Raw genomic sequence first — 26,079 nt, forward strand, 5'->3', positions numbered from 1 at the left:
CTTTGCCATGATGACAGTACATAATATTTTACTGGAAATTTCTCAAGATACTAGTATTCAGCTTAAAGTGTGATTTAAAGGTTTAACTAGGTAAATTAGGTTAAAGTTAGGGTAATTAGGCAAGTCCTTGTATAACAGTGGTTTGGTCTGTAGACAATTGAAAAAAAATGGCATAAGGGGGCTAATAATATTGACCTTAAAATGTTTTTTTATTTTTTTAATTTATTATTATTATTATTATTTTTTTTATTAGAACTGCTTATATTCTAGCTGAAAGAAAACAAATAAGATTTCTCCAGAAGAGAAAATAGTATTGGAAATACTGTGAAAAATTCCTTGCTCTGTTAAAGATCATTCGGGAAATATTTGTAAAAGAAAAAAAAAATTCATAGAAGGGCTTACTTCAACTGTTTTATATGAACAATTCAATACCTGATATCAAAATTAAATTGTTGATATCCAGAATTACATTTTAACTAGTATAGTATATAGTATATGTATATATATAAAATTAATGATATCTTTGTATTTTCACTAAATGTCTCCATAGGTTGCTACTCAAATTAAATTTTTGATATTATAATTGATTATTTACTAGTTAATATTGCAGTTTGCCACGTTCAATGTTCGAATTGTCACTGTACATTGTAAAACTATTGAGTAAAATGTGCTAAATGTGTAATATTGGGGTACAATACAATACAGAAATTACCTAACTTGAATTTTTTTTTCTATCTGAACATGACAACTAAATTAAAACCAACTCTTTAATACACATCTTTTTACTTTAGCTTTATAAAAGATGAGAAAAAATTATTTAAATTATTTCATATTTATTTATCTCTTCAAACACCAATACATAATTTACATATTGTGTAAAAAATGTGCTAGATTATGTATTTATTCAAGCAAAGTATAAATGAGACTTCAGCATTCAGTGTAAAATATTCAGCCATGTAAAAAACATCACTTTTATATTTTTAAAACCTAAATCACAGGGTAAAAACACTTTCATTTTAGTTCTTTTCACTTAATCACTGACTAAATGACTAAAATGTCAACATTTATGTGTGTAACAACATTTATAATCAAGAATTACTGCAACAAAAACTGTTTCATGAAATGAAATCTGCTATGCCATACATTGGATGTTTTTCACTGCAGAGAAATAAACTAAAAGTCAGATTAAGAAGCAGATTTGCAAATTTCAGCTATCCCATAATTAACAGTTTCTGTCATTTTCCCATCCTTAGTATATTCAAGTTGTATAGGACTTTTTGCTTTACAGTGGATCTTCAGCTAAAACCCTTCCTCTAAAGTAGCATACTGATCTATAGTGGTATTTTGAGGTAAGTTTTTTTTTTTGTATTTACAGTTTAATCTTCTACAATACTCCAAAGTTTAGGCTGATTTAAAATTTAAGTTGAATCAAATAAAATCGGAGTCTTTTTGACAAATTATATTGAATTCATTTAAACCAGCATATTACTTAATTTAAAAACATGATAACTTTTTGATCATATTTTTTTCACTTATTAATGTATCTTGTAGCCTACTACCAAATAATAACAAAATATTTTAAATAATATACACTTTAATATCGTATACTATAAAAACACAGCTTACTGTAAATTACTATAGTATTTTTTTCATGTGGTTTCTTTTCGGATAAAAATGACTGAATGATGATTTACAAGTCATGAGCTCAATACTAGATTGTTAAATCAACCAATATCACATGAAATGTGGAAGTTGGTCTTTAGGTTGGAGGAAAGTCCTTACCCCAGGTGGAGGAGTTCAAGTATCTTGGGGTTTTGTTCACGAGTGAGGGAAGGATCGAATGTGAGATTGACAGGTGGATTGGTGCAGCAGTAATGCGGTCGATGTTTCGGTCCGTTGTGGTAAAGAAGAAGCTGAGCTGAAAGGCAAAGCTCTCGCTTTACCAGTCAATCTACGTTCCTACTCTCACCTATGGTCATGAGCTTTGGGTCATAACTGAAAGGACAAGATCTTGAATTCAAGCGGCCGAAATGAGTTTCCTTTGCAGGGTAGCAGGGCGCACCCTTCTAGATAGGGTGAGGAGCTCTGTCACCCAGGAGAAGTTCGGAGTAGAGCCGCTGCTCCTCCACATCGAGAGAAGTCAGCTGAGGTGGCTCGGGCATCTGTTTCAGATGCCTCCTGAACGCCTACCAAGGAAGGTGTTCCAAGCATGTCCGACTGGATGCTGGAGGGACTATGTCTCTCAGCTGGCCTGGGAACATCTCGGGATCCCACCAGAAGAGCTGGAGAAAGTGTATGGGGAGAGGGAAGTCTGGGGTTCTCTCCTAAGACTGCTACCCCCGCAACCCGGCCCGAAAAAAAGCAGATGAAAATGAATGAATGAAATGAAATGAATAAACAGGGAAGTTATACATGTCTAAAGCATTTTAAGTAAATACAGTCTTTAACAACTCACCTTTTTTGACATAAAAATGAATTAAAAAAACTCAAAGAAATTGCGGCTTACAATTTCTTCGGAACAGTCATGCAGGTAGCTGAAGCACTGAACAAGTTTGCAAACATGGCATCATACATTCATAATGCGATTAGTCATTTATGATTTGTGATTGATAAACAACAGTAAATTGACTCACTTCAAGAAAGAACGAATGACTGTCTTAGAAATTTTAAAAGTGCTGCCTCAAGAGACGAACTGTTTCAGATGATTCAGTTGATTTGGTGAACTGATTCACCAGTTCTCTAAAAAGAGCCGTTCAAAATAAAGATTCATTCGCGAACAGGGAAACGCTCAAAACCATTTACCAGACGGTGGATTAAAAAACAATGTTGTCAATGTTCAAACAATGTTAATGCATAGATCAATTCACTTTGTATCACCTCAAATAAATCATCAGGCATCATACTTTGCCTGTAGGCCTATCAATGTTTTCTGGTCATTTGAAATTCTGTGTTCCACTGAAGAAAAAAAGCCACCATATCTTGGATGGCCGGAGGCAGAGAAAATTAGCATCAAAATGTTCATTTTGGAGTGAACCTTTGCCCCTTTTTGTCATTTACTTACTACATATGTGGTCATTGATTACAATAAATGTTTTAAATAATGTAAATGATTTGCTTAAAGAACTAGAAGTTCAGCTTATGCAACTTTTCATTGCATTTTAAAGAGTCTTTCCTATAACATTTGGTCCTGGTATCACAAAAAGCATTAGATAATAATAACAGACATGTTTTTGCATGATAAGTACCACAAAATAGTTGTTTCTTCTTGTTCATTTGCACATTACATTCAGTTTGTTTTTAGCACAAAAAATGCAGTGTTTCATTTCCCCGCCACAGTGTTTTCTACAGTGAGTTGCCGGACCTGAAATAAGAAGTGCTGGTGCAGAAAGTGCAGAAAAGTCTCCATCTAGATTATAGATCATGCAGCTACAGAATAAAATGATATAAAGAGTGTGTGTGTATGTGGATTGTCACAGGAGTGGGATGCGGGTTGGCTCCCACAGCTTGCGGGCCAGTTGGCTGCAGTGCTGGAAAATGTATTCATTAGGGATCACGCCCAGGTGAACAGTCAGCAGTTCATAACACTTCACCACTTCATTCTGATGTCTTTTGCTGTAGTACCGCAGCAGTTTCCTATAATGGCATCAAAACACCACAGACACAAAAACACAGGTGTTAATGAGAATTAAATGGGTGTCATGTGGTATGTCTAGAGTAAGAGTGAAGGTTTCTAACAGTCCAGTTCCAATAATAAAAATGTCCATTTTCTAAAAAATAATACTTCAAAATCATTAAAGATTTTGAGCTCTGTGGCGGTCACTCAATTTAATTCAATTTATTCATGTTTAACTGATGAATATGTTGTAAAATGTTATTTTCCATGATTCTGTACAGATAATTCCATGAATGTGAGAGTCAGAAATATCAAATCTTAAGTACCACATATGACAATCAAGTCAAAAATATATTAGTTCTAAAGATTTAGAAACTATTTTAAATGAATTTATTAAGAGACAAAGCTAAAACACTGTCATTTGTCATATAACACGTTTTTGTCATATTTTCATATAGATTTGCCTTAAATATTTATAATATGATTCACCTCGAAGCTTTTTGACTTCTTACACATCTAACACTTAAGACTAAAAAAAAAATCAGAGTAGGAAAAAAATAAGTGGAAAACTATGAGAAAACTACAGCCACAGCTAAATACACTCACTGGCCACTTTATTAGATACAGTTTACTAGTACCAAATTGGACCCTCTTCTGTCTTCAGAACTGCCTTAATCCTTCATGGCATAGATTCAACAAGGTACTGGAAATATTCCTCAGAGATTTTGGTCCATATTGACATGATAGCATCACACAGTTGCTGCAGATTTGTCGACTGCACATCCATGATGCGAATCTCCTGTTTAACTACTGGTGACTGTGGAGGCCATTTGAGTACAGTGAACTCATTGTCATGTTCAATAAACCAGTCTGAGATTATTAACGCTTTATGACATGGTGCGTCATCCAGCTGGAAATACCCATCAGAAGATGGGCACTGTGTAGGGTAGGCTGTGGCGTTGACACGATGCTCAGTTGGTACCAATGTGCTCAAACTGTGCCAAGAAAATATCTCCCACACCATTACACCACCACCAGCAGCCTGAACCATTGATACAAGGCAGGATGGATCCATGCTTTCATGTTGTTGACGCCAAATTCTGTCCCTAGCATCTGAATGTCGCAGCAGAAATCGAGACTCATCAGACCAGGCAATGTTTTTCTAATCTTCTACTGGAACGTCTAATTGTAGCCTCAGTTTCCTGTTCTTAGCTGACAGGAATGGAATCTGGTGTGGTCTTTTGGTCCTGTAGCCTATCCGCCTCAAGGTTGAATGTGTTGTGAATTCAGAGCTGCTCTTCAGCAGACCTCTGTTGTAACGAGTGGTTAATTGAGCTACTGTTGCCTTCCTATCAGCTTGAACCAGTCTGGCCATTCTCCTCTGACCGCATCAACAAGGCATTTGCAACCACAGAACTGCTGCTCACTGAATATTTTCTCTTTATCGTACCATTCTCTGTAAATGCTAGAGATGGTTGTGTGTGAAAATCCCAGTAGGTCAGCAGCTTCTGAAATCTCAGACCAGCCTGTCTGGCACCAACAACCATGCCACGTTCAAAGTCACCTTTCTGTCCTATTCTGATGCTCTGTCTGAACTACAGAAGATCGTCTTGACCATGTCTACATGCCTAAATGCACTGTGTTGCTGCCATGTAATTGGCTGATTAGAAATGTGCGTTAATGAGCAGGTGGACAGGTGTACCTAATAAAGTGGCTGGTGAGTGTATATTTTCAAACCACAAGTTCAACTTCTAATTCTATATTAAATAGTTATTTTTGTAAATTTACAATAATCTTCAAACTAGGCTTTTCTAAACTTTCACACAAGGCTTTACAAAGAAATCTTAAAGATGCATCAGCCTGCATGTGACTTCTTATACCTATAATAATCAAATGTGAGCATTCCAATTGGAGCGGTGTCATCTGGACAACTGGGTATGTCTGTTACTTCCAGTTTGTAGCCCTGTCAAAACAATGTTACATTGCAGTCAATTAAACTTTAACTGTATGCATTTCAATAACTGTAAAGAAGATCCAAGATGTAATTTACCGTTTCATTCTCAAACCACAGGAAGTAACAGTAGAAGTAATCCCCATCTCGAAGTGTGACGGTAGCATAACCCTTGTGCAGGTACCGCCGTGCTGTTGCTACAAGACTCCAAACCTGAAGACCAGTGCATTATTAGTAACTAAACAGATTTATGGGGTTGCTCAAAAGTTTGGACAAAAAAAAAAAAATATTTTAGAGTCTATATAAGTCTTATGCTCACCACACAACAGACATTCTTTAAAAGCAGAGTAAAAAGCAATATTGTAAAATATTAAACTGAATGTTGAAAAGATTTTTCCTGTGATCCAAAGTTGAATTGTTAGCATCAAGCTACAGGGTTTATCATTTGCGCAGACAAATGTCTTTGGGCCCTATCATACACCCAGCGCAATAAGCTTTTCTCAGTTTATTCATGGCAATTTGCATTTGTATAGTGTTAATATCATTAGCAGTATTATTTATTATATGCATATTTATATTTGTTTTAATAAAAACAAGTTTAGATTTGTCCACCTGTTGGGTTTTGGAGACGTATGCATCACCTTATGGGGCATAAGAATAAGGACGTGTGTTTGGATTTAACTATAATTATTATTGTTCATTTATTCGTTTGCTGGAAATTAGAACTGAATTTAGAAATAGTTTTGAAATAAATCTTAGCGCTTAACAATCAAAATAAATTAAATATCTAGGCTAATGGATATCTTTAGTAGAGTGCGCATGACACCGTTTCCCTAAGCATGAAAGTAAAGGAGTAAAGTAAAGAGAAAGTAAAGAGGCCGAATGGAGGAGGCTCAGAATGAGAATGAACACAACCTTGTTAGACCATGTCCGCGGTGCAAACCTTGTTTTTTTTCATCCTTTAAATAGCAAATGTGGATTCAGACACACCCTTAATGCTTTTGCCCTGTGTGCTTTAGACTTTGCACCTAGATTATTAAAGTAGAGCTCATTATGTTAAATTGTGATTCCTTTTTTGATGAAAAGCATGAATTTGACACATTTCATAAATGTATTTACTGACACTTTTAATCAAATAAAATGTACTTAAGCTGTATAACAGTATACATTTCCTTAAAAAAATTGTAAGGTAGGTAATGTATTAAAACCATGAATAGCCAAAAAACAAAAAATCTGCAATTAACAGTTTTTTTTTTTACTTTTCACATAGAACTGGAAAAATATATGTTAAAAAATATAACACAAATCAGGCCATTCAGGCCATTTTTTCTATAAATATAAACATATGAAATAGATATATAAATAAATATAAATAAAGTGCATTATTGTAAAAATCTAATTGCCACTTTTAGTATGATTAATTAGTTATTAATATTGATTATATTATATTATATTTAATTATAATATTATTAATTATTAGTATTAAAATGAAGACTATTTTTTGCTATACATTAATGTGCACTGATTTAGCCATACATACAGCCAGCAACATCTATTTACAGCACACCAAAACCTTTTATAATTTATAATATAGTGCAAGATAGACAAAGCACCTTTTTCTTTATGAAGTCAGCTAGAGGGCCCTTTCCGAGCTCAGAGACGGTGCGATCAGTCACATTTAGAGAGGGTGCGATCATTTGACCACTTGAGCGATCCACGTAGATGAAGTGGATGAGACCAGGAAACTCTTCCAGGTATGTGCAAGCATGGTTAAAGTCTATCACAGTGTCACAGGACGGCAGAAAAAAAATGACTGAAGATTGAAATGTGAAGGCAACACATCTAAATCAAGCCATAAATACTCAAGGTAGAAAAAAGGATATGACACCATCGTGATGTTTCTTTTGCTTTTAACAAGAAGAAAATCCTTCCAGTCCATCAGCTTCTCTCTAAAAGACAGGTGAGAATTTCAAATGAGAGTTAAAGGAACAGCAAAAAAGTGCATAAAAGTGTTCATGGAGCTTCGTTTGATTTAACCTTGAACCAATGAAGGCGCATGGAATATATTTGGTTCATTTTCTGGATGGCTTGTGACCTTTGCTGTCTATGGAGGTTTAGAGAGATCCTGGATTTCATCTAAAATATTTTAATTTGTGTTCTGAATATGTACGAAAGTCTCAGGGGATTGGACATATTTGGGTGAAGTAACCCTTTATTGCTAAAGCACATGAAAATAATATTCCTCTACTTAAGAGTTTAACTTTTCAGACATACTGGACCATGTTCAGAGCCCGTTCTTGCAGATGAGGAGCCAACCGCTGACTGGTGCCCATACATTCAGCTGCGAAAAACTGCCTGTACACACCACACAGCTGAGTCTTCATGTTTCGACAAGACGGCAGCAAACTGCAACACACAAAAAAAAAAATTTGAATTTTGTGTCACTTCTGGGTTGATTCAACATCAAATTAACATTCACAGCATGGTATGATAAATAATCTGTGTGGTATTTAGAGCTGAGACTTCACCCGAAAGAGAATGCATTGTGTAAAGATCATAGTATGACCCATTTAATAAAAACTGTACTCACTCTCTAGTGAATCCAGTTCCAGATCTGCTGAAGGCCTTGTTTTTAAAGTCTGTCCAGGCATTTTGGAGTTGCAAAGTCTGAGCATAAAAAATAAGTAGTTTACTAAAAAAAGATACCATTATGGCCATTATGATATTCCCAGTTGTTCAAGGACAACACATATTGTACACTTAATACACAAATACACTTCATTAAACATGTACACATAGACATCAACTATATGCTAATAAACTGCACGTTAATATATTAACTTATATTTGATTGTAACAAACTTAATTTGGTTGTAATGCAATAATGTGCACCTTTTGTTAAGCTGCTTTGAAACAATAATTATTGTAAAAAACGCTTACAAATAAACTAAATTGAACTCTTGAGTAGAGTACTAAGTGACAATTTTCTCGTTTTTTTTTTTTCATGAATTAAACTAATTTCAGGGGTGGCACGGTGGCTCAGTGGTTAGCACTGTCCCCTCACAGCAAGAAGGTGGTTGGTTCAAGTCCCTGCTGGGTCACTTGGCATTTCTGTGTGGAGTTTGCATGTTCTCCTTGGCGTGGGATTCCTCCGGGTGCTCCGGTTTCCCCCACAGTCCAAAGACTTGCGGAAAGGGTAAATTGGACGAACTAAATTGGGCGTAGTGTACGAGTCTTGCTCCTGTCCTGCTTCAGGATGGTGCTGATGGTATAACTCACCCAGTGTCTAATTTCTCTGTGAAATTAAATCACCATCAAATTAATTATTCTGTCACAGAAAAGGAGACCCTGGCGATGTTGCTTGCCTTGCAACATTTTGACATGTATGTTCGCTGCAGTTCTACTCCCGTCAAGGTCTATGCCGACCACAATCCACTGGTTTTCTTAAATAAGATGTACAGTCAATCATAATCAGAGATTAATGTGCTGGGCGTTGATGTCCCAACGTTATACTCTCGAGATCCAGCACAAAAAGGGGTGTGACAATGCTGTTGCTGATGCCCTCTCATGGGTGTAAATTTTAAAAGGTAATAGTTTTTTTTCTTTTCCATTTTATTATTATTTTCTTGTTGGCTTGTGGATGCTTCACCCAGAAACCTCTCCCTTTTAACAGGAGATAGGATTCTTCTTTTAGGTGGGAGAGTGTTATGGCTGTTGCTTGTCTGTGCTTGCGTGTGTGTGTGTCATGACGTCACTCACTGTTTGTTTCAGTTTGGATCCCAAATGATCACTCTGTGCAACAAACTGAACATTGTTTACAACTGTATGACCTGTATTTCACAGCCTTTGCTGATTCTTTTTAATAAAATAGACATCATTCGTGGACATGGCTGCATCCTCTCTGTAGTAAACAAACAAAACTGTGTCAACTCAGTGTGTCAAATTTGTGGCCACGAATACATCATTACATTAAGACAGAAATGACATTTTTGGGTGAATTACACCTTATAAATAAAGTATGTGATACTTTTAACAACATTTGGAGGATCCATGTTGCTGAGCAATGTATAAAAAAAACAATGTGAAGACTTGTGCAACTGCCTTTATGCTTCTCCCGAACTTTAAAATATGATTAGCTGAATCATAGAGATGCTGGATTAAGATCTTGTGGGGGGGTCGAATTAAGATCACAATCTTTTTTCGATTAATCATGTACCGTAAGTGCGACCCTTAAAAGTAATACATCAATCATTAAAAGAATCACTCAGAATTGAAATCTGAATTCATTTTATTGTGTGGTGCTTCCTAATTATAGCACATATTAAAGTGGCAGTGTGTACTGGTTGAAGTGTGTTTGTGTCCACTGACCTGAATCTCCATGCTGGACCAGGCTTTGATGAACTTCTCCAGTTTGCTCCGCTGCTCCTGGACAGAGGATTGACCCCGCATGGCTGAAGCCCCTTCATGGCCCTCACATAACCTCTTCTCCAGCTTGACGAAAGCCTCCAGAAAGTAGTAAACAGACACCGCCATATGACTGTTGGGGATCTGTTCATATGCACAAAGAAAATTAATAAAAGAGCGGGCAACTCCATGTATTTAAACCCACATGATCACATTATTCAGACAAAGGCCTCATTTACATGGACACAGGGGTCTATTTAATTATTGTTAAGGTATAATTAGATGTCTAACAATGTTGATACTGTACAGAATACATTCAGAAATCACCTTGGTGAGCAGCACCAGTGTGATTCCGGGCCAGAGAGACAAGCAATACATGGAGTGAGGCATCATGGGACACTCTTTGGCTTCCAGAAACACCCTGGTTGGGGATGAAGGGTCAGGGGTTGAAACTTCAAGAGTTTGCAGACTGTCCTCGGCCATCTAAAATCAAAAGACCTTAGATATGAATATCTATAAATATAGGCAAGGCAAGTTTATTTATATAGCACATTTCATACACAATGGTAATTCAAAGTGCTTTACATCAACAAGAATAAAAGAAACAAGAAAACAAAACGATTAAAAGAATGAAAAACGGATAAAAACAGATTAAAATGTGTTAAAACAGGTTTTAAAGGAATGAAAAAGAAAAGAAAGACATAAAAGTGCGATCTCATAGACATAATAGTAGCACAGTACTCATTTAGTAATAGCACAGCTAAGCAGATGTGTTTTCAGTCTTGATTTGAATGTACCTAATGTTGGAGCACATCTGATCATTTCTGCAAGCTGATTCCAGCAGCTGGGAGTAGAGATCCGTGCAGGACTGAAATTTTAATCCCGCTCCCACCAGGTTTTATACCGCACCGACCGCTCCCGCCATATATTCAGTCTTTGTTCACCCGCTGCCTAACCTGCCCCATTTTCTATCCGACCCGACTATTCCAGCTAAATTTAGATCTGGTTTTCAAAAACTCGCATTAAATTTGGGCACTACGAAAGAGAGAGAAAACAGATAAAAGTGTAGGTTGTGCAAGGATTGTAGGCTAAATGTCAGTTTTGTTTGGCTCTTTGTGATGAGACATGAGTGACGCATGATGTGCGGTGAGGTTTGTGGCTGGTGAGGCACTGACTCTTTCAAAGTCAGATTTACAAACATATCCACTCAATATATTTGCCAACTAACGATTATTTCTTTACATGTAGCAGGTACATATTGGGTATGATTTTATAATACGATTAAAATCATATTATTATTATTATTATATTATTTACAAAAGTTGTGTAAATTGAGTCTGGGTATTTTTTAAGAACATTTGCATTTTTGTAACAAAATTTAGTATTTCAAAAATGTAGAATGTCTTAATTGATTCAATAATACAGCTTTTTACAATACAGTGTTTTCACATCAACGTTTAACAGAGATCTCTCATTATTTGAATCTGATTTGTATTAATTTATGGTTGTTTTAATGTAATTTATATTTATTTTAATCAATTTTATCAAATCTTCAATCTTTTTAAATAAATTTTGTAGACACAACATAATCAGTATAATTATTAGATTGACTAATTTTTTTCAGATAATATTACTTTCCGGCTATATTTTTCCCCCTAATAATAATAATAATAATAATTAAAAAAATCTACATAATAAGATCATATTATTTTTAGATTATGAAAAAAGCAAAAGGCTCAGCTTAATCACCTGAATATCAGGATCTACAAACTGGAAGACAGGAGGACTGTCCTTTCTTGGTGTGACTATACAGTAAAGCATAAGAGAAAATTAATCATTCAGCAATCATTTATAAAACCATATATACTGTAACACCTTGGTGCATTTCATTATTGTAGCAAACACATATCCGTTTGCCATTGCATTAGACAGAAACTCAAAGCATTTTTATTACCTGATTCTCGCTCGGGAGGAGAGGGCTCTGGTGTGTAGAAAACATCAGGAACTGTACTGCTCTCCAGCTCCTTAAAACACAGAAAATACTGTCAAAGCAGAATGAAAAATCAAATCAAAATAATTACAAACTAAAGAAGTCAAACCTCAGGAGTGTCATCCAGGTCGATTTTGCTGGGATAAAGATCTTGCACCAGGATGATCAGAGCCAGGAGATCAGAGGGGTTCAGACTGCTGGCATTACGACTGCAAACAAACAAAAATGGATTACATTTGGATTACAATTAATTACATTATTTCTAATATCTGTTGCTTATATGGCTGTGCTGTATATGATGATATATATATTAAATATATATATATAAATAAAATAAATAAATATATATAATAAAATTATTAGCCCTAATATTACCCATTATTAGCCTCAAATATTTCCCAAGTACTATTTCATTGAGAGATGATTTTAATACATTTTAAACATAATATTGTAGTTTAAATTATTTTTTATTTGTCATGATGACAGTAAATAAATATACAGTATTTATTTTACTAGCCGTTTTACAAAATACTAGTATTCAGCTTTAAGCCCAATTTAAACACTTAACCATGTTAATTAGGCAATTAATTGTTGAAAATATATTTTTATGCCAAAAGGTGATAACAGCTATTAAAATCACTGAATAAATTAATAAAAAAATTCTGATTCAAACATGCTGATTCATCCTGTAAAAAAAATTATAATAATCAAGTGTTTCGTCTAGGATTTTTTCCAGCTGGGGGGGCAGGCCTTTTGCACAAATCTTCCAACTAACTACCTATGGCGTTATTTCAATGACAAATGTTGTGAACGCAGTATTACAAGTGGAGATCGCATTCATGTAATACGAGCATGCGTATCTCTTTGCTTGTGTGCCGATTTCCTCTGTGCGTGAACAAAACTTTGTGCAGAGCCTCAAACGCAGATTTTCTTGTGCTTTTCAATTACCGAAAATTTTTATTATAATTCACTTACCCTTTAATACGTGCAATTATAACCCGCAATTAATTAAAAAAAAAAAAAAAGAAAAAAAAAACAGCAACAATTGAAGGTTTTGAATGAGAAGCTGTAATGTAGCCGTGGCAGGAATGAATTTTGGTGTGGCACCACGCCATAGAAGAATGAATGTAGAGGAAACCATGACAATGATAAAAATGTGAATAAACAATCATTTATCAATGACAAAAATATAGAATAAAAATTATAAATACATATAAACATACATTTGGGCGTATATGTGGACAAGTATATCAAAAATGATTTTTAAAAGACAAGAATGAAGTACTTCAAATGTTGATAAAAAAAAATGTACATTACAGTTACGCCTGAACCCTTTTACATTCATTCATATTTTGTTAAATTGTCTATAAAACAAATAAAAAAAATAAATAAAAAAAAAAAAAAGGAAAATTTTGATTTGCATTTCTATAGGGAATAAAACTTTTTTTTGTTTGTTTTTGTTTATCCACATTAATGCAGCTTTGATTGCTTTTATTTGATTTCTGTTGTCTTTACAACACCCCAGTCTCCATCTGAGTGTTTAGTACCTGGAGTAGAAGGCCAGTTGTTTGGTGTGCACCAGTATGAATGCGTGCAGCACCTCCTCGCCGGCTCGGTCCATGCTGCTGTTGATCTGCTGCACCAGTCGACGCTCCAGAAACTCAATGCACTGCTCACAAAGGGTCGGGTGGATCAGCCTCTCCACTGCCTGAACAGAACCAGAGAACTCTTCATCTGTTTTTCAAAACTAGCATGCGAATCATAAAAACAGACTTGAACGCACCTCCACTAAAAAGCTTTGGTCATTTTCACGTAATCGGCTGTATGTCTCCAACAGGCTTCGCAGTTTTTTCCACAACCGGTTCCTCTGCTCTGTGTCTTGAGGGCGCAGTCTAACAAATTGAAGCACAAACAAAAAAAAGTTTTTGATGTGAACATATGAACCAAATAGACTGCTTGTGCTAATCTACAGTATTAAAATGAAAATCCTAAGACATTATACACTCACTGGCCACTTTATTAGGTACATCTGTCCAACTGCTTTTTAACGCCCATTTCTACTCAGCCAATCACATGGCAGCAACTCTATGCATTTAGGCATGTAGACATGGTCAAGACGATCTGCTGCTGTTCAAACCGAGCATCAGAATGGGGAAGAAAGGTGATTTAAGTGACTTTGAATGTGGCATGGCTGTTGGTGCCAGACGGACTGGTCTAAGTATTTTAGAAACTGCTGATCTACTGGGATTTTCACGCACAACCATTTCTACGGTTTACAGAGAATAGTCTGAAAAAGAGAAAATATCCAGTGAGAGGCAGTTCTGTAGCCGCAAATGCCTTGTTGATGCCAGAGGTCCGAGGAGAATGGCCAGACTGGTTCCAGCTGATAGAAAGGCAACAGTAACTCAAATAACCACTCGTTACAACCGAGGTATGCAGAAGCTCATCTCTGAACGCACAACATATCAGGAAACTAAGGCTACAATTCGCAGAGGCTCACCAAAACTGGACAATAGAAGATTGGAAAAAAACGTTGCCTGGTCTGATGAGTCTTGATTTCTACTGAGACATTCGGGTGGTAGAGTCAGAATTTGTTGCATCTTGTTGAATCTATGCCATGAAGGATTAGGGCAGTTCTGAAGGCAAAAGAGGGTCCAACCCAGTACTAGTAAGGTGTGCCTAATAAAGTGGCCAGTGAGCGTATATGAGATTTTTTATCTATAAATATACATTTTCTTTAGTTATATTAAGCATTGCCAAATGGTATAGACAATAGCATATAATAATAGTACAATAATATTATTCTTATACAGTATATAATTCAGAAATGTAATCAATATGCTAAATTGCTGCTTTAAAAATGATATTATCGATATTATTTACAAAAGTAAGTCTGGATATTTTTTGAAAGAACATATGAACGGTTCTTCTGCTCAGTGTCTTAAAAGCGCAGTCTAACAAATTGAAACACAAACCAAAAAGGCCTTTGGTGTTAAAATAAGAACCAACTAGACTGTTCGTGCTAATAGGGTATATGCCAAAGTATGCTAATAGTACTTTTAATTTGCCAGTAACCTGGGTTAAACGCTTCCGGTGAACTGTATGTCATTGCAAAATCGGCGCGTTTAAGGTCTGTTTTCTTTAAATCGATCTCCACTGGCAGAGGAGAGTGATATCTGATACACAGTGATATCCGATATAGAGTGGGTCTCAGATTGTACAAGGAGCACTACATTAAATTACATTTTTCCTCGGCATATCTTTATAATATGAGCATTTATTTTACCCCAGTATATTTAATGGAGCTTCTGTGCTAGCCTGCCGATTCTGACAGGCGCTTGCGCAAACGGCTTTTGTCTCGTTTTATGCTTAAGCAACTAAATGAATGTCAAAGCCTATTAAACTGATTGTATTGTAATTACATTGCAAAATCGATGCTGCAAAAGGAACAAAAAAGTAAAAGGAAAAAAAAAACTCACAATAACAGGTCACCGGAAGTTTATCAGTATAGGAACATCACTAGCTCGTCATCTACCCTATCTACAGGATTAAAATTGAAAAAGCAGTTCTCACTCTTTCCTCAAGAGGGGGCCGCTGAGCGTCACCATCCCAAACAGGATTTCTGTAAGTTTCTTCATCACATAGATCTTTCTCTTCAAATCCTCTTCGGTCTCCTCTCCGTCTCCGTTCACAGCGATGTACAGGCACTCATCAAACTGCATGAAAACAGCAAAAGGGTCATTAACATGTTGAAAACAGGTGTATTTATATTTAAAAACGTTTTGTAGGAATATTTTATAGCTAAAGTGAACAATATCAAGTCAAATTGAGCTTTAGTGTCATTCCACTACATGTATGGACATACAGTGGAAAAAAAGTTGCAAGACAGAAATAAACAGAATCATAAATACGAACACGACACTGGATGTAGAAGCTATTTTAAACGTAAACATACCTAATATACCAGAGCAGTAATCTAACACCATAAATACTTAAAATATACACATAACCTAAGACAGACTATACAAGTACTTTTACATAAGAAAGAACAGTAGTGTGCAAGATATTGTGCAAAAGAGGTTTTTAATGTTGAAGAAAAAATTGTGGTCATGATGTTTATGTAAGTTGCCTATGTATATTGCATAAGTAACTAGAAAAATACATACATAAAACATATACAGCCACAAACATGCGTACATAGATATAACCTATTAGCCCTCTAGTGAACTTGTAATTCCTTTTCATAGATTTCCCAAGTGCTGTTTAACTTCTGGAGAAAGTCTTATCTATTTAAGTTTAACTGGAATAACACAAATAAATAAAAAATATTTATTAAATTCATTCATTCGTTTTCTTTTTGGCTTAGTCCCTTTATTAATCTGGGGTCACCACAGCAGAATGAACCGACAACTTATACAGCATATGTTTTACGCAGCGAATGCCCTTTCGGCTGCAACCCAGTACTGGGAAACACCCTTTAACAGTCATTATCTTTGGACTGTGAGGGAAACCGGAGCACCCGGAGGAAACCCACGCCAACACGGGGAGAACATGCAAACTCCACACAGAAATGCCAACTGACCAGGGGCTCGAACCAGCGACCTTCTTGGTGTGAGGCGACAGCGCTACCCACTGCGCCACCCTGTCACCCCTATATATTAAACATTATAATTTAGTAGTTTTTTTATGTAAAAACTACTAAAGTCAATATTATTGTAAAATCATTAACATTTAACTGGCTACAGAACAAACCAATGTTGTCCATTGACTAATTAACCTACAGTAACTTGCCCAGATAGCCTAATTCAGACTTTACATTTCACTTCAAGGTGAATACTAGAATTTTACTAAATAACTAGTAAAATATTATGTACTGTCATCATGGCAAAGTTTAGAAGTGTAGTGGGGAAAAATACGTTTTTATATACAAGTGCAAAGGTTCTGCTCATATAACCCCAACCTTGTACGACCTCCATTGGCTCCCAGTTACATAGCACATTAAATTCAAAATTCTCCTGCTTGCAATTAGATCCTTAAATGGCCTAGCTCCCTCTTATCTTTGCAACATGCTTGTCCCCTACTTGCTCAATACGTTCCGCTGACTCCGGCCTTCTCGCTGTCCCTCAGTACTGCCTCTCTTCAATGGGGGGCAGATTAATTAGTGTTACTGCACCCAAACTCTGAAACTCTCTACCACGCTCACTCCGTTCTGTTCATAATATCTCAGAATTCAAATCTTTACTTAATACTCTCTTATTTTCTGAGTTCTTCACTTCTGATCTGACAAACTGACCACTTTATTTGATCCACCTGCACTCTGCTCATTTGTCTTTTAGGTCTTGTTTTTGTATTTCCAGTTTGTTATATTTGACTTCCTGTATGTTTGTGTAGCTAATGCTGTCTCTACATTTATCTGCTTTTACCATCTCTTTTTGTCGTATTTTTTGTAAAGTGTCCTTGAGCTCTGGAAAGGCGCTATATAAATAAAATTAATTATTATTATATTATTATTATTATGTGGAACAAATTACCAAGATCGATCAAGGAAATAATAGACTTAAGGAGGTTCAAAAAAGCGATCAAAAGATGGTTGTATGATGAGGATTGTTAGTTTGCATGGTGGACGCTAATGTTTTTTGTATGTTATTGTATTGTGAATCATTTTGATTCTGTAAAATGTGGAGGTACTGTTTGTTTTATGCATTAACTATACTTTGCAGCCATACTTTGTTTTTTTAACAGCGAGGACCACGAAGGAAGTGTTTGTGTTTTTATCCTTGACAGTTTTATTTCAAAATGTATGGGATACTTGTATTTTTGTACAGTTTGTGTAAAATCTGTCAAATAAAAATTCTAATTGAAAAAAATTTAATTCAAAGACAAATTGGTTATTTGAAATTAGTTATTAAAGCTATTATGTTTTAAAATGTTGAAAAACTCTTGTCTCCATTAAACAGCACTTTGGAAATATTCAACAATAAATGATTAAATTTTCACAGGATAGCTAAAAATTTTGCCTTAGATACATTTAATTAAGTGGTTTATATAGATGGTTATATGATTTATATAACACAATTCATCCATTCATTCATTTCCTTCGGCTTAGTTCCTTCTATTCACCAGGGGTCGCCACAGTGGAATAAACCGCCAACTTATCCAGCTCAATGGTCGTGCCCAACTGAGCCTGGTTTCTCTCAAGGCTTTTTTCTTCACTTTCGCCAATTAGTGAAGTTTTTTTTTCCCTCTCTGCTGTCGCCACTAGCTTGCATGGTTCGGGATCTATAGAGCTGCGCATCGTTGGATTTGCTCTTCAGTATTTGGACTCTCAGTAGTGATTATTAAACCACACTGAACTGAGCTAAACTGAACTGAACTTAAACACTACAAACTGAACTACACTGTTCCTATTTACTGGGCCTTTTATGTGAAGCTGCTTTGACACAATCTACATTGTAAAAGCGCTATACAAATAAAGATGAATTGAATTGAATTATTTTTTACACAGCGGATGCCTTTCCAGCTGCAACCCAGTACTGAGAAACACCCATACACTGTCACACACGCACGCACACGCACACACACACACACACACGCGCGCGCGTGCGTGCGTGCGTGCGCTTTAGCCAATTTAGCTTATTCAATTCATCTATAGCACATTTCTATGGACTGTGGGGGAAACAGGAGCACCCGGAGGAAATTCATGCCAACAAGTGGAGAACATGCAAACTCCACACAGAAACGCCAACTGACCCAGCCAGAACTCAAACCAGCGACCTTCTTGCTGTGAGGCGACAGTGCTAACCACTGAGCCACTGTGCCGCTATATAACAAAATTGGATATAACATTGGATATAATTTAATATAACAAAATCATTTTTAAAATATTGTACTTTGTGTGTTTACAGTACATACACATCCATCCAGCATAATTTCATAAGCATTTTTCGTTCAGCAATAGCATGCTGTCTGTTCATAGCCAGCGGTGTGCATGTCATTAGAGCCAGCTCAGATGGCTCTTTCATTCTGCTGTGCATTACCTGATGCAGAACATAGATGTGATTGTTCTCTGTGCTGAAGGAGGTGTAATTGTCCCCGAGTCGGTCCACCATGGTGCTACAGGAGATGATGATGGGTGCGAAGAGAGTGTTAATGCTGTCTTCAAAGGCAGGCAGCTAAAAATGCAAACAAAATATTAATAATCATGCAGGCAAATGACAATGTAGTTTAAAATGATTTTGGTTGGTATTATTATAATAGTCTTGTTACAGCTGGAGTATGGAATTTTATTTGATTTATCAAAATGTGCAAAAATGTATGTTAATAAATGATTATATCCTGAATCCATCTTATGAACGGTGTGGTTTTTTACTTTTAGCGAGAATTACAACAGGAGCCTATGATGCGGAAAAACCCAAACTAGGGCCCGGGGGCCAAAGTTGGCCCATGGTAACCTTTGATTTGGCCCGCCATCCCATCTGAGGGAAAGTGAAGGGGATGGTTTCCAGATTGTCAAATCAAATTTAACGTAACCATTTGTTTGTTCGCTTAATTGTTATTGTTAAAAGCCAATTGAAACGAAATGCTTCAATTAAATGGTGTAAATTAATCACATTTTGTCTAAATGTACATACTGTCACCTGAAAATTCAGAGAATTTGGTGAGCAAATCAAGCCAAATGCAGATTCTGCTTGACCTGTGTATTCACCGGTAAACTCCACCGTGTTATAAATGTGATTGTTTATGCTTTTATTGCAATAAGTTCATTTAAAAATGATAATTTAAAAATCAGAGTAGTTAATACAATTTAAAGTAATGTTTTCTATGCATTTTGAAATATTATGAAATAAATTAGGAAATTACCCATGGCAACAGTACTGTAAAGTCGTTTGGTATAAATACCTTCGGCCCACAGCTCTCAGTGATATTTAATTTTTGGCCCTTCATATAAAATAGTTTGGGCACCTCTGTTATAATAACTGTTATTTTAGATCTGCAGGGCCTGTACTTTGTTACTTCATTAGTTAGTTAGTTACTTTATTACTTACTTTGCTACTTAGCTACTTACTTTGTTACTTAGGTAGTTAGTTACTTAGTTATGTTTTAATATCATAGCAGCAGCATTGGCTATATTCATGGCAATATTTTTACAAAGTATTCAATAATTAATTTTCAATCATAACTTTTTTTTAAATTATGTATTATACAAAAGAAATAAATAAATAACAACAACACTGATAAAAAGTCTTATAAGATTTGTCCAGTTGATCAATGACAAATATTTTTAAATTCCTCCATAAGACACGTTTTTAAACTTTTCCCTAATAATATATCCTGGAAAAAATTTTATTAATATAATTTATGAATTCACATTCTAATAAAATTAGTTTTATCATTAAAATATTCTTACACAATTTACAAATAGGTTTGGGTTAGTGCATACACTGCTACTGTAAATGAAGGTTTTAGAAGGGTGTTCAATAGAAGAGTCTTTTGATTTCCCTAAAAAAAGTTTTCAGTGAACAGACCTTAAATATTTGTCTTAATGTGATTTAAATAATTTAATGAATCGTTTTCTACTTCAAGTCAGCTTTAGTGCACAGTAAAGATTCCTGGTATGTTATAGGTTCTTCATAGAACTAGGAAAACCAACAAAGATACTATATTTTTAAAGGAACAGTTCACCCAAAACTGAAATTGCCTTTATTGTTTACTCATACTTGACTTATTTTTTTTCCCCACTTGATCACAAAAGAGAAAATTCTGAATAAAGCTGGAAACTGCCAACCATTGACCTCAATAGTATTTGTTTTTAGAAATTCAGAAATATACGTTTACCGGTTTTGAGCTTTCTTTAAAATATCTTCTTTTAGGTTCAGCAGAAATTACTCCAAGTTCGTAGCCAATTGAGAGCGAGTAAATAGTGAGTAAACTTCCATCATTGGGTGAACTAACCCTTTAAGAGTGTAGTATTTGAATGAGAGGTATAGCTCCAGTTATATTGTTCCTCCTTAAGAAGCAAACAGTGTTATACAGTATATAAACCACTAGAGTACCAAATGTTATGTACTATAGCTTGAAATATCTGTTTTATGTGTCTGTCAAACAGCACTATCTGATTTGGAGCAGAAAAACATACTCCTTCTCCTTCCTCCTGGGAGACTCCATACTGCTCCTGAAGCCGCTGCTCAAACTCGCTGTCCGTCCAGTAGAACAGAACCTCTGCACTCTCATTGGCCACCAGCAAACACTTCATTTTACCTGAGGAAAAATGATTCATTATGTTCACTTGCATTCTCATGGTGTAACTGACTTTGCAGGACTCTTAACGGAAGAAAAAATACCTCATCATTTACTCTCCCTCATGTGGTTTTTAAACTTATAAGAGTTTTTTTGCATCTGTTGAAAACAAAAGAAAATATTTTTAAATTAAAACTAGTTGCTGGGACCCATCGACTTCCATAGCAGAAAAAACTCTATTTGATTCAATGGATCCTAGAAACCCGCATTTATCAAATTATCTTCTTTTTTGCTCAACAGAAGAAAGATACTCTAACAGCTTTTAAAGAAGGGAAAGTAAATTATGAAAGAATTTCATGTTTGGGTCAACCATCCCTTTAAGTGTTGTTCACATAAAAGATGTGATCACCCCAACAATATTGGTTCTTTATCATTATATATGTCTTTATCATTACCTTTATAGTTTTCAAGCTTGGTGTGAATAGCTTTTTTTAAACATCAGTTTTTCATAAACCTCTCAATAGCAAAACCTCGTTAAAAATCCAAAAATGGTATTAAAAATTTTTATACCAAAAAACCTCAATACTGCAATAAGTACCTTATTGTCATGATTTAAATATGGATCAAAGATAAGATGGCACAATCTGGGGTCTCGAAATGTGATTTTAGATACACAGATTGCATATTAAAACAATTAAATTTTGTGAAAATAAAATATCAAAATAAGACTGAAATTATGGTTCACCATCATTCAGGGTAACACATTTATTCATGTAAAAAAATTTTAAAAGCTTATTCTGAGCTGTAGAGAAAATATATAAAAAGTGACCATGTATAATTCCATTAAAGGCTTTTTAAACGGTCTAAATGAGCAAAGCCTAGTAGTTTGAAGGATAGTGGTCTTATATAAAGTAATACAAAGTAATTTAATGTCATCAAATATTTGTTTTTCTAAACATAAAACATTTTTGTAAATACATGATAGTTACACTAAATCAAAATTTGTGTAAATCTTCATTTAAAAAAAAAAAAAAAAAAGATTACTAAAAATGTTTATCTTTGATCTAAAAACAACAACAACAGTTTATCAGGACCAAAAGAAACATCTACAAGTGTATTACACCATTACTTAGAAATAAGAAAACCACAGAGGGAAAGTTTATATTTGACATACTGTACATATGAAGAAAACAATTCCCATAATGACAATATGGTTCACAATAACAATACATGCTCCTGTACTGTAAGACACAAACGGAAGTTAAAAAAAAAAACTAAATAAAAAAAAACTCCCATCGATGTTCTTAACGGAACTTTTTACCAAGAATTACTATAATATTATAAAACACAAAGCAAACAATACCTGACAGGATGTTCCTCGGAGGCTGAAAGCTCTCGGTTCCTCCAGGATGAAACTAAAGTTTACGCCTCATCTGATGCCTGATTCACAGAAAACCATAATTTACTTGGGAATTTTTTGCACCAAACCCTCTAACCTCCTTACGTATCACTAAAAGTACACCTACTGTTTTAGCTGTTGGCATTTACAGTAGAAAAGTGTCATTGTTTCTGAACCCTGGTCCAGCTCACTGAACAACGATTAGTTTGTCATCAGCTGCTGAACTGCTGCAGTGCTTCCGTGATGTGTGCGTGCGCGCGGGTCACGTGATTGAGTGATCGCGCGCGCGCGCGCGAGCGGCACGTCTGGAATTCAGATCATGCGCGGCGGATCTAAAGCGCGTGATCATTTATTATCGCTCATTCATATAATAAAGCCATTGAAACCCGTAAACCCTATTTCTGTCTGCCTTTTACACATTATTCAGTACTACACTGTATTAACGTTAAAAGGATCGTTCGCTCAAAAACGACAATTTACTCACTATTTACTCACCCTCAAGTGGTTTTAGTTTTTATTTCTTCTGTTTAACACAAAATTAGATAATTTGATTAGATTGATTAGATAAAACCTGTAACCATTGATGTCCATAGTAGGAAAAACTACGGAAGTCATTGGTGGTTACAGGTTTCCAACATTTTTCGAAATATCTTCTTTTGTGTTCCACAGAAGAAAGAATCTCAAAAAGGTTTGAAACAAGTAAAGAATGAGTAAATACTGACAGTGTTTCTATTTTATTTGTTAGGTGGACTATGCCCTTAATGTTTTGTTTAATTTACTAAATGATCTCATATAGTGTCATTAAAACAGTATAAAAAGTAAGATCACAGCCTGTCTTATTCTGTAGTTGGAAAAGTAAAAGACTGTACACTCTGTAATAATAAAAACACAACAATAAATTTATTACATTCAAAAGTCTTCCTTCTTCATTTTAGTCTATAAAAGCTTTTATTTCAGAGAAAGTTGGAGTAAATTAATTTATTTTAAGATCTCATGTAAGTTTTGCAACTCCCATTTTGATTTCTCTCCTTTTTTACATTATATCTGCCAGATCAACTGTATAAAAGTTATGGCAATTATTAATTGCATGTAGTTTGATTGTTTAAAGAATTATTAATATCTCATGCATTTTTTCAAATAAATTAGTTTTGATATTTTATCTGGCTTGTTATTTAACAATTAAAATACATTTTTTGTAATTATTATTAATTTTGGTGTCAAACATTGACTATTTGCATGATTTTACTGTAAAACCAAAAAGTTAAGGTAACTCAAAGCATTTGAGGAAACCGATTGCAACAAACCATGTTCAAAAACTAATCCTAATGAGTGCTGTGAGCTTAATCCATTTGAGTAAACAAAGCAATTTGAGCACAGTAAAACCCAATAAATGAAGAGAACTCAAATCAAATGATTACTGTAAAACCCAATAAGTTAAGGCAACTCAAACCGTTTGAGGAAACCGATTGCAACAAACCTTTTGGGTTAAAAAAAACTAATCTATATGAGTACTGTGAACTTACTCCATTTAAGTTGAAGTAATGAGGTATTTAATTAACTCATTACCTTCAACACGGAGTTCAAAACTCTTTTCAAATGAGTAGAATTAACTTTTAGTAAATTTTGAGTTAACTTCACTCATTTCATTTGATAAAGCTGACTGTTGGGTTTACAATGTATAAAATAATGATTATGCCATTTTAAATCTCAGGACGCATCTCATAGATTAATCATGGTTTAATATTTTGTTTGGTTTGACGAACAAGACAAAACTGCACAGTAAAAAAGATTTTACATTAATTAATTACATAATTATTAATACATTTTGTTTATTTATTATTTACAAAGGTTAGTGACTGGTTCTTTTGTGCTCTAATTATAAAATAAATGTAAATTAAAATAATTCCTTATGTTTTAAGATCAGAGATGCTCAAAGTAGGGCCTGCCATTTGGCCCACCATCCCATCTGAGAATGATAGAGAAGTTTGGGGCAATGTCTTTAAAAGAGATTGTCATTTCTAATTTGACAACCTTTTTTTGTTTTTTAGTTTTATTGCTGAGCTAAAAAAACAAAAAAGCAAAATTAAATAAAATGTTTTAATTAAACGTAAACGAATCTGAGTTTTTAAAATGTAAATACTGTCACTGAACAAATAGAGGATGCATAAGTCATCGGCGAGCAAAATGTTATATTTTTGGGTATTTTTACTGTAATAAGCTTATTATAAAATTATATATATATATATATATATATATATATATATATATATATATATATATATATATATATATATATATATATATATATATACTTAATTAGTAAATAAAGCAATGTTTTTTTTTTTGTTATTTCTAAATATTATTAAATAAATTTGGAAATTATGGCAACTATATTCGGCCCACTAGCCTTAACAAAGTTTGGATTTTGGCCCTTCAAAAAAAAAAAAAAAGTTTGGGCATCCCTGTTTAAGACAAACTTTCTATGATATTAATTTGATCTATTTTTGTCAATTTCTGCACTGCTGCTTCTTTCTACATTTATTATTATTATTTCTTTCTTTCTTTCTTTCTTTCTTTCTTTCTTTCTTTCTCAATGCATGAAATTGTAAATAAATATTTGGTGTGTTTTGACCTGCCCGTTCTACAGTGTATGACACACTTATAAGAATGTCGAATTTTACCAGTGTTAACTCTCTGTGTAATTGGCTTATGCGCAGAGTAAACATCATGAAATCCTCCATCTTGGCTCAAGGCTTGAGTTCTGTTCTGGTGCTCCAAACAGGGTCAAAAGTATAAACATTTTCACGCTGGGTTTGGTTACAGTGTGCATGGCAAAGCCGGCAAAGTCACGCGAAGGTAGTTTGAGTCTCCACAGAACTGCAGAGCGCAGAGAAAGAGACGTCACACTTCATTATGTCTGTATATTAATCCATGATGGTGATTGTCAGCTTTGATCAGATGACAAAGACCTACCTGCTCGCTGCATAGGCAACACACACATATTCAGTCATTTTCGGCAAGCTTAGGTTATTTTTTTTTTACTATTTTATATTTAAATGTCAAATTCTCTTTTTTTATGGTCCACATATTGTCTGAAATATATTCCCTTTTAATGTCTAAATACATGATACATTTAATTTGGTTTGACAATTTATCTGGTTTACTAAAAATAAATACAATCCAAATGATACAAATGATTTCTAAGTTATTTAATTTAAATTTGGTTCTTGCAACACATTTTAAAAAAGTTGGATAAGTAAAGTTATTACCACTTTGTAATGTTGCCATTCCTTTTCACAACACTTAAAAGACGTTTAAAGACTCAAGACACCAAGTGATGAAGTGTTTCAGGTCTCATTTTGTCCCATTCTTCCTGCAAACAAAGTCTTAAGCTGGGCAACAGTAAAGACTTCGTTGATGCATTTTGTGCTTCAAAATGCACCACAGATTCTCTATTGGAGACAGGTCAGGACTGCAGGCAGGCC

At 34.7% G+C, this 26,079-nt stretch overlaps 1 protein-coding gene across 2 annotated transcripts; it reads right to left on the bottom strand.

Moving 5' to 3' along the window:
• Nucleotides 1–2,247: 2,247 nt before the first annotated feature.
• On the bottom strand, nt 2,248–22,831 carry hps1 (HPS1 biogenesis of lysosomal organelles complex 3 subunit 1). Of its 2 annotated transcripts, XM_056471246.1 has the most exons (20): nt 22,722–22,831; nt 22,559–22,635; nt 21,300–21,354; nt 21,095–21,216; nt 18,996–19,130; nt 15,532–15,674; nt 13,742–13,850; nt 13,506–13,666; nt 12,068–12,167; nt 11,923–11,992; nt 11,718–11,773; nt 10,296–10,451; nt 9,933–10,112; nt 8,155–8,231; nt 7,839–7,970; nt 7,445–7,513; nt 7,178–7,319; nt 5,664–5,777; nt 5,494–5,576; nt 2,248–3,633 (listed from the first exon to the last, which is right to left on the bottom strand). In XM_056471246.1, exons 4-20 carry the CDS (start codon nt 21,209–21,211, stop codon nt 3,471–3,473), a joined length of 2,007 nt encoding a protein of 668 aa, XP_056327221.1. In that variant the 5' UTR covers nt 21,212–21,216; nt 21,300–21,354; nt 22,559–22,635; nt 22,722–22,831; the 3' UTR covers nt 2,248–3,470. The 2 variants fall into 2 exon arrangements, with proteins under 2 accessions (XP_056327221.1, XP_056327219.1); XM_056471244.1 differs by lacking the exon at nt 21,300–21,354.
• Between the last annotated feature and the right edge of the window lie 3,248 nt (nt 22,832–26,079).

The sequence above is a fragment of the Danio aesculapii genome, chromosome 13 (assembly GCF_903798145.1).
Source record: "Danio aesculapii chromosome 13, fDanAes4.1, whole genome shotgun sequence".
NCBI classification, from domain to species: Eukaryota; Metazoa; Chordata; class Actinopteri; order Cypriniformes; family Danionidae; genus Danio; species Danio aesculapii.

What these genes read in the sequence shown, in the direction of transcription:
- hps1 (XM_056471244.1), bottom strand. Translation starts at nt 21,211, where the DNA reads ATGAAGTGTTTGCTGGTGGCCAATGAGAGTGCAGAGGTTCTGTTCTAC. An exon ending in CCCAGGAGGAAGGAGAAGGA is followed by an intron (nt 19,131 to 21,094) that starts GTATGTTTTTCT and finishes TTGCATTTTTAG; the next exon opens with CTGCCTGCCTTTGAAGACAG. An exon ending in CGGGCTCTGAACATGGTCCA is followed by an intron (nt 7,514 to 7,838) that starts GTATGTCTGAAA and finishes CCTGTCTTTTAG; the next exon opens with AGAGAAGCTGATGGACTGGA.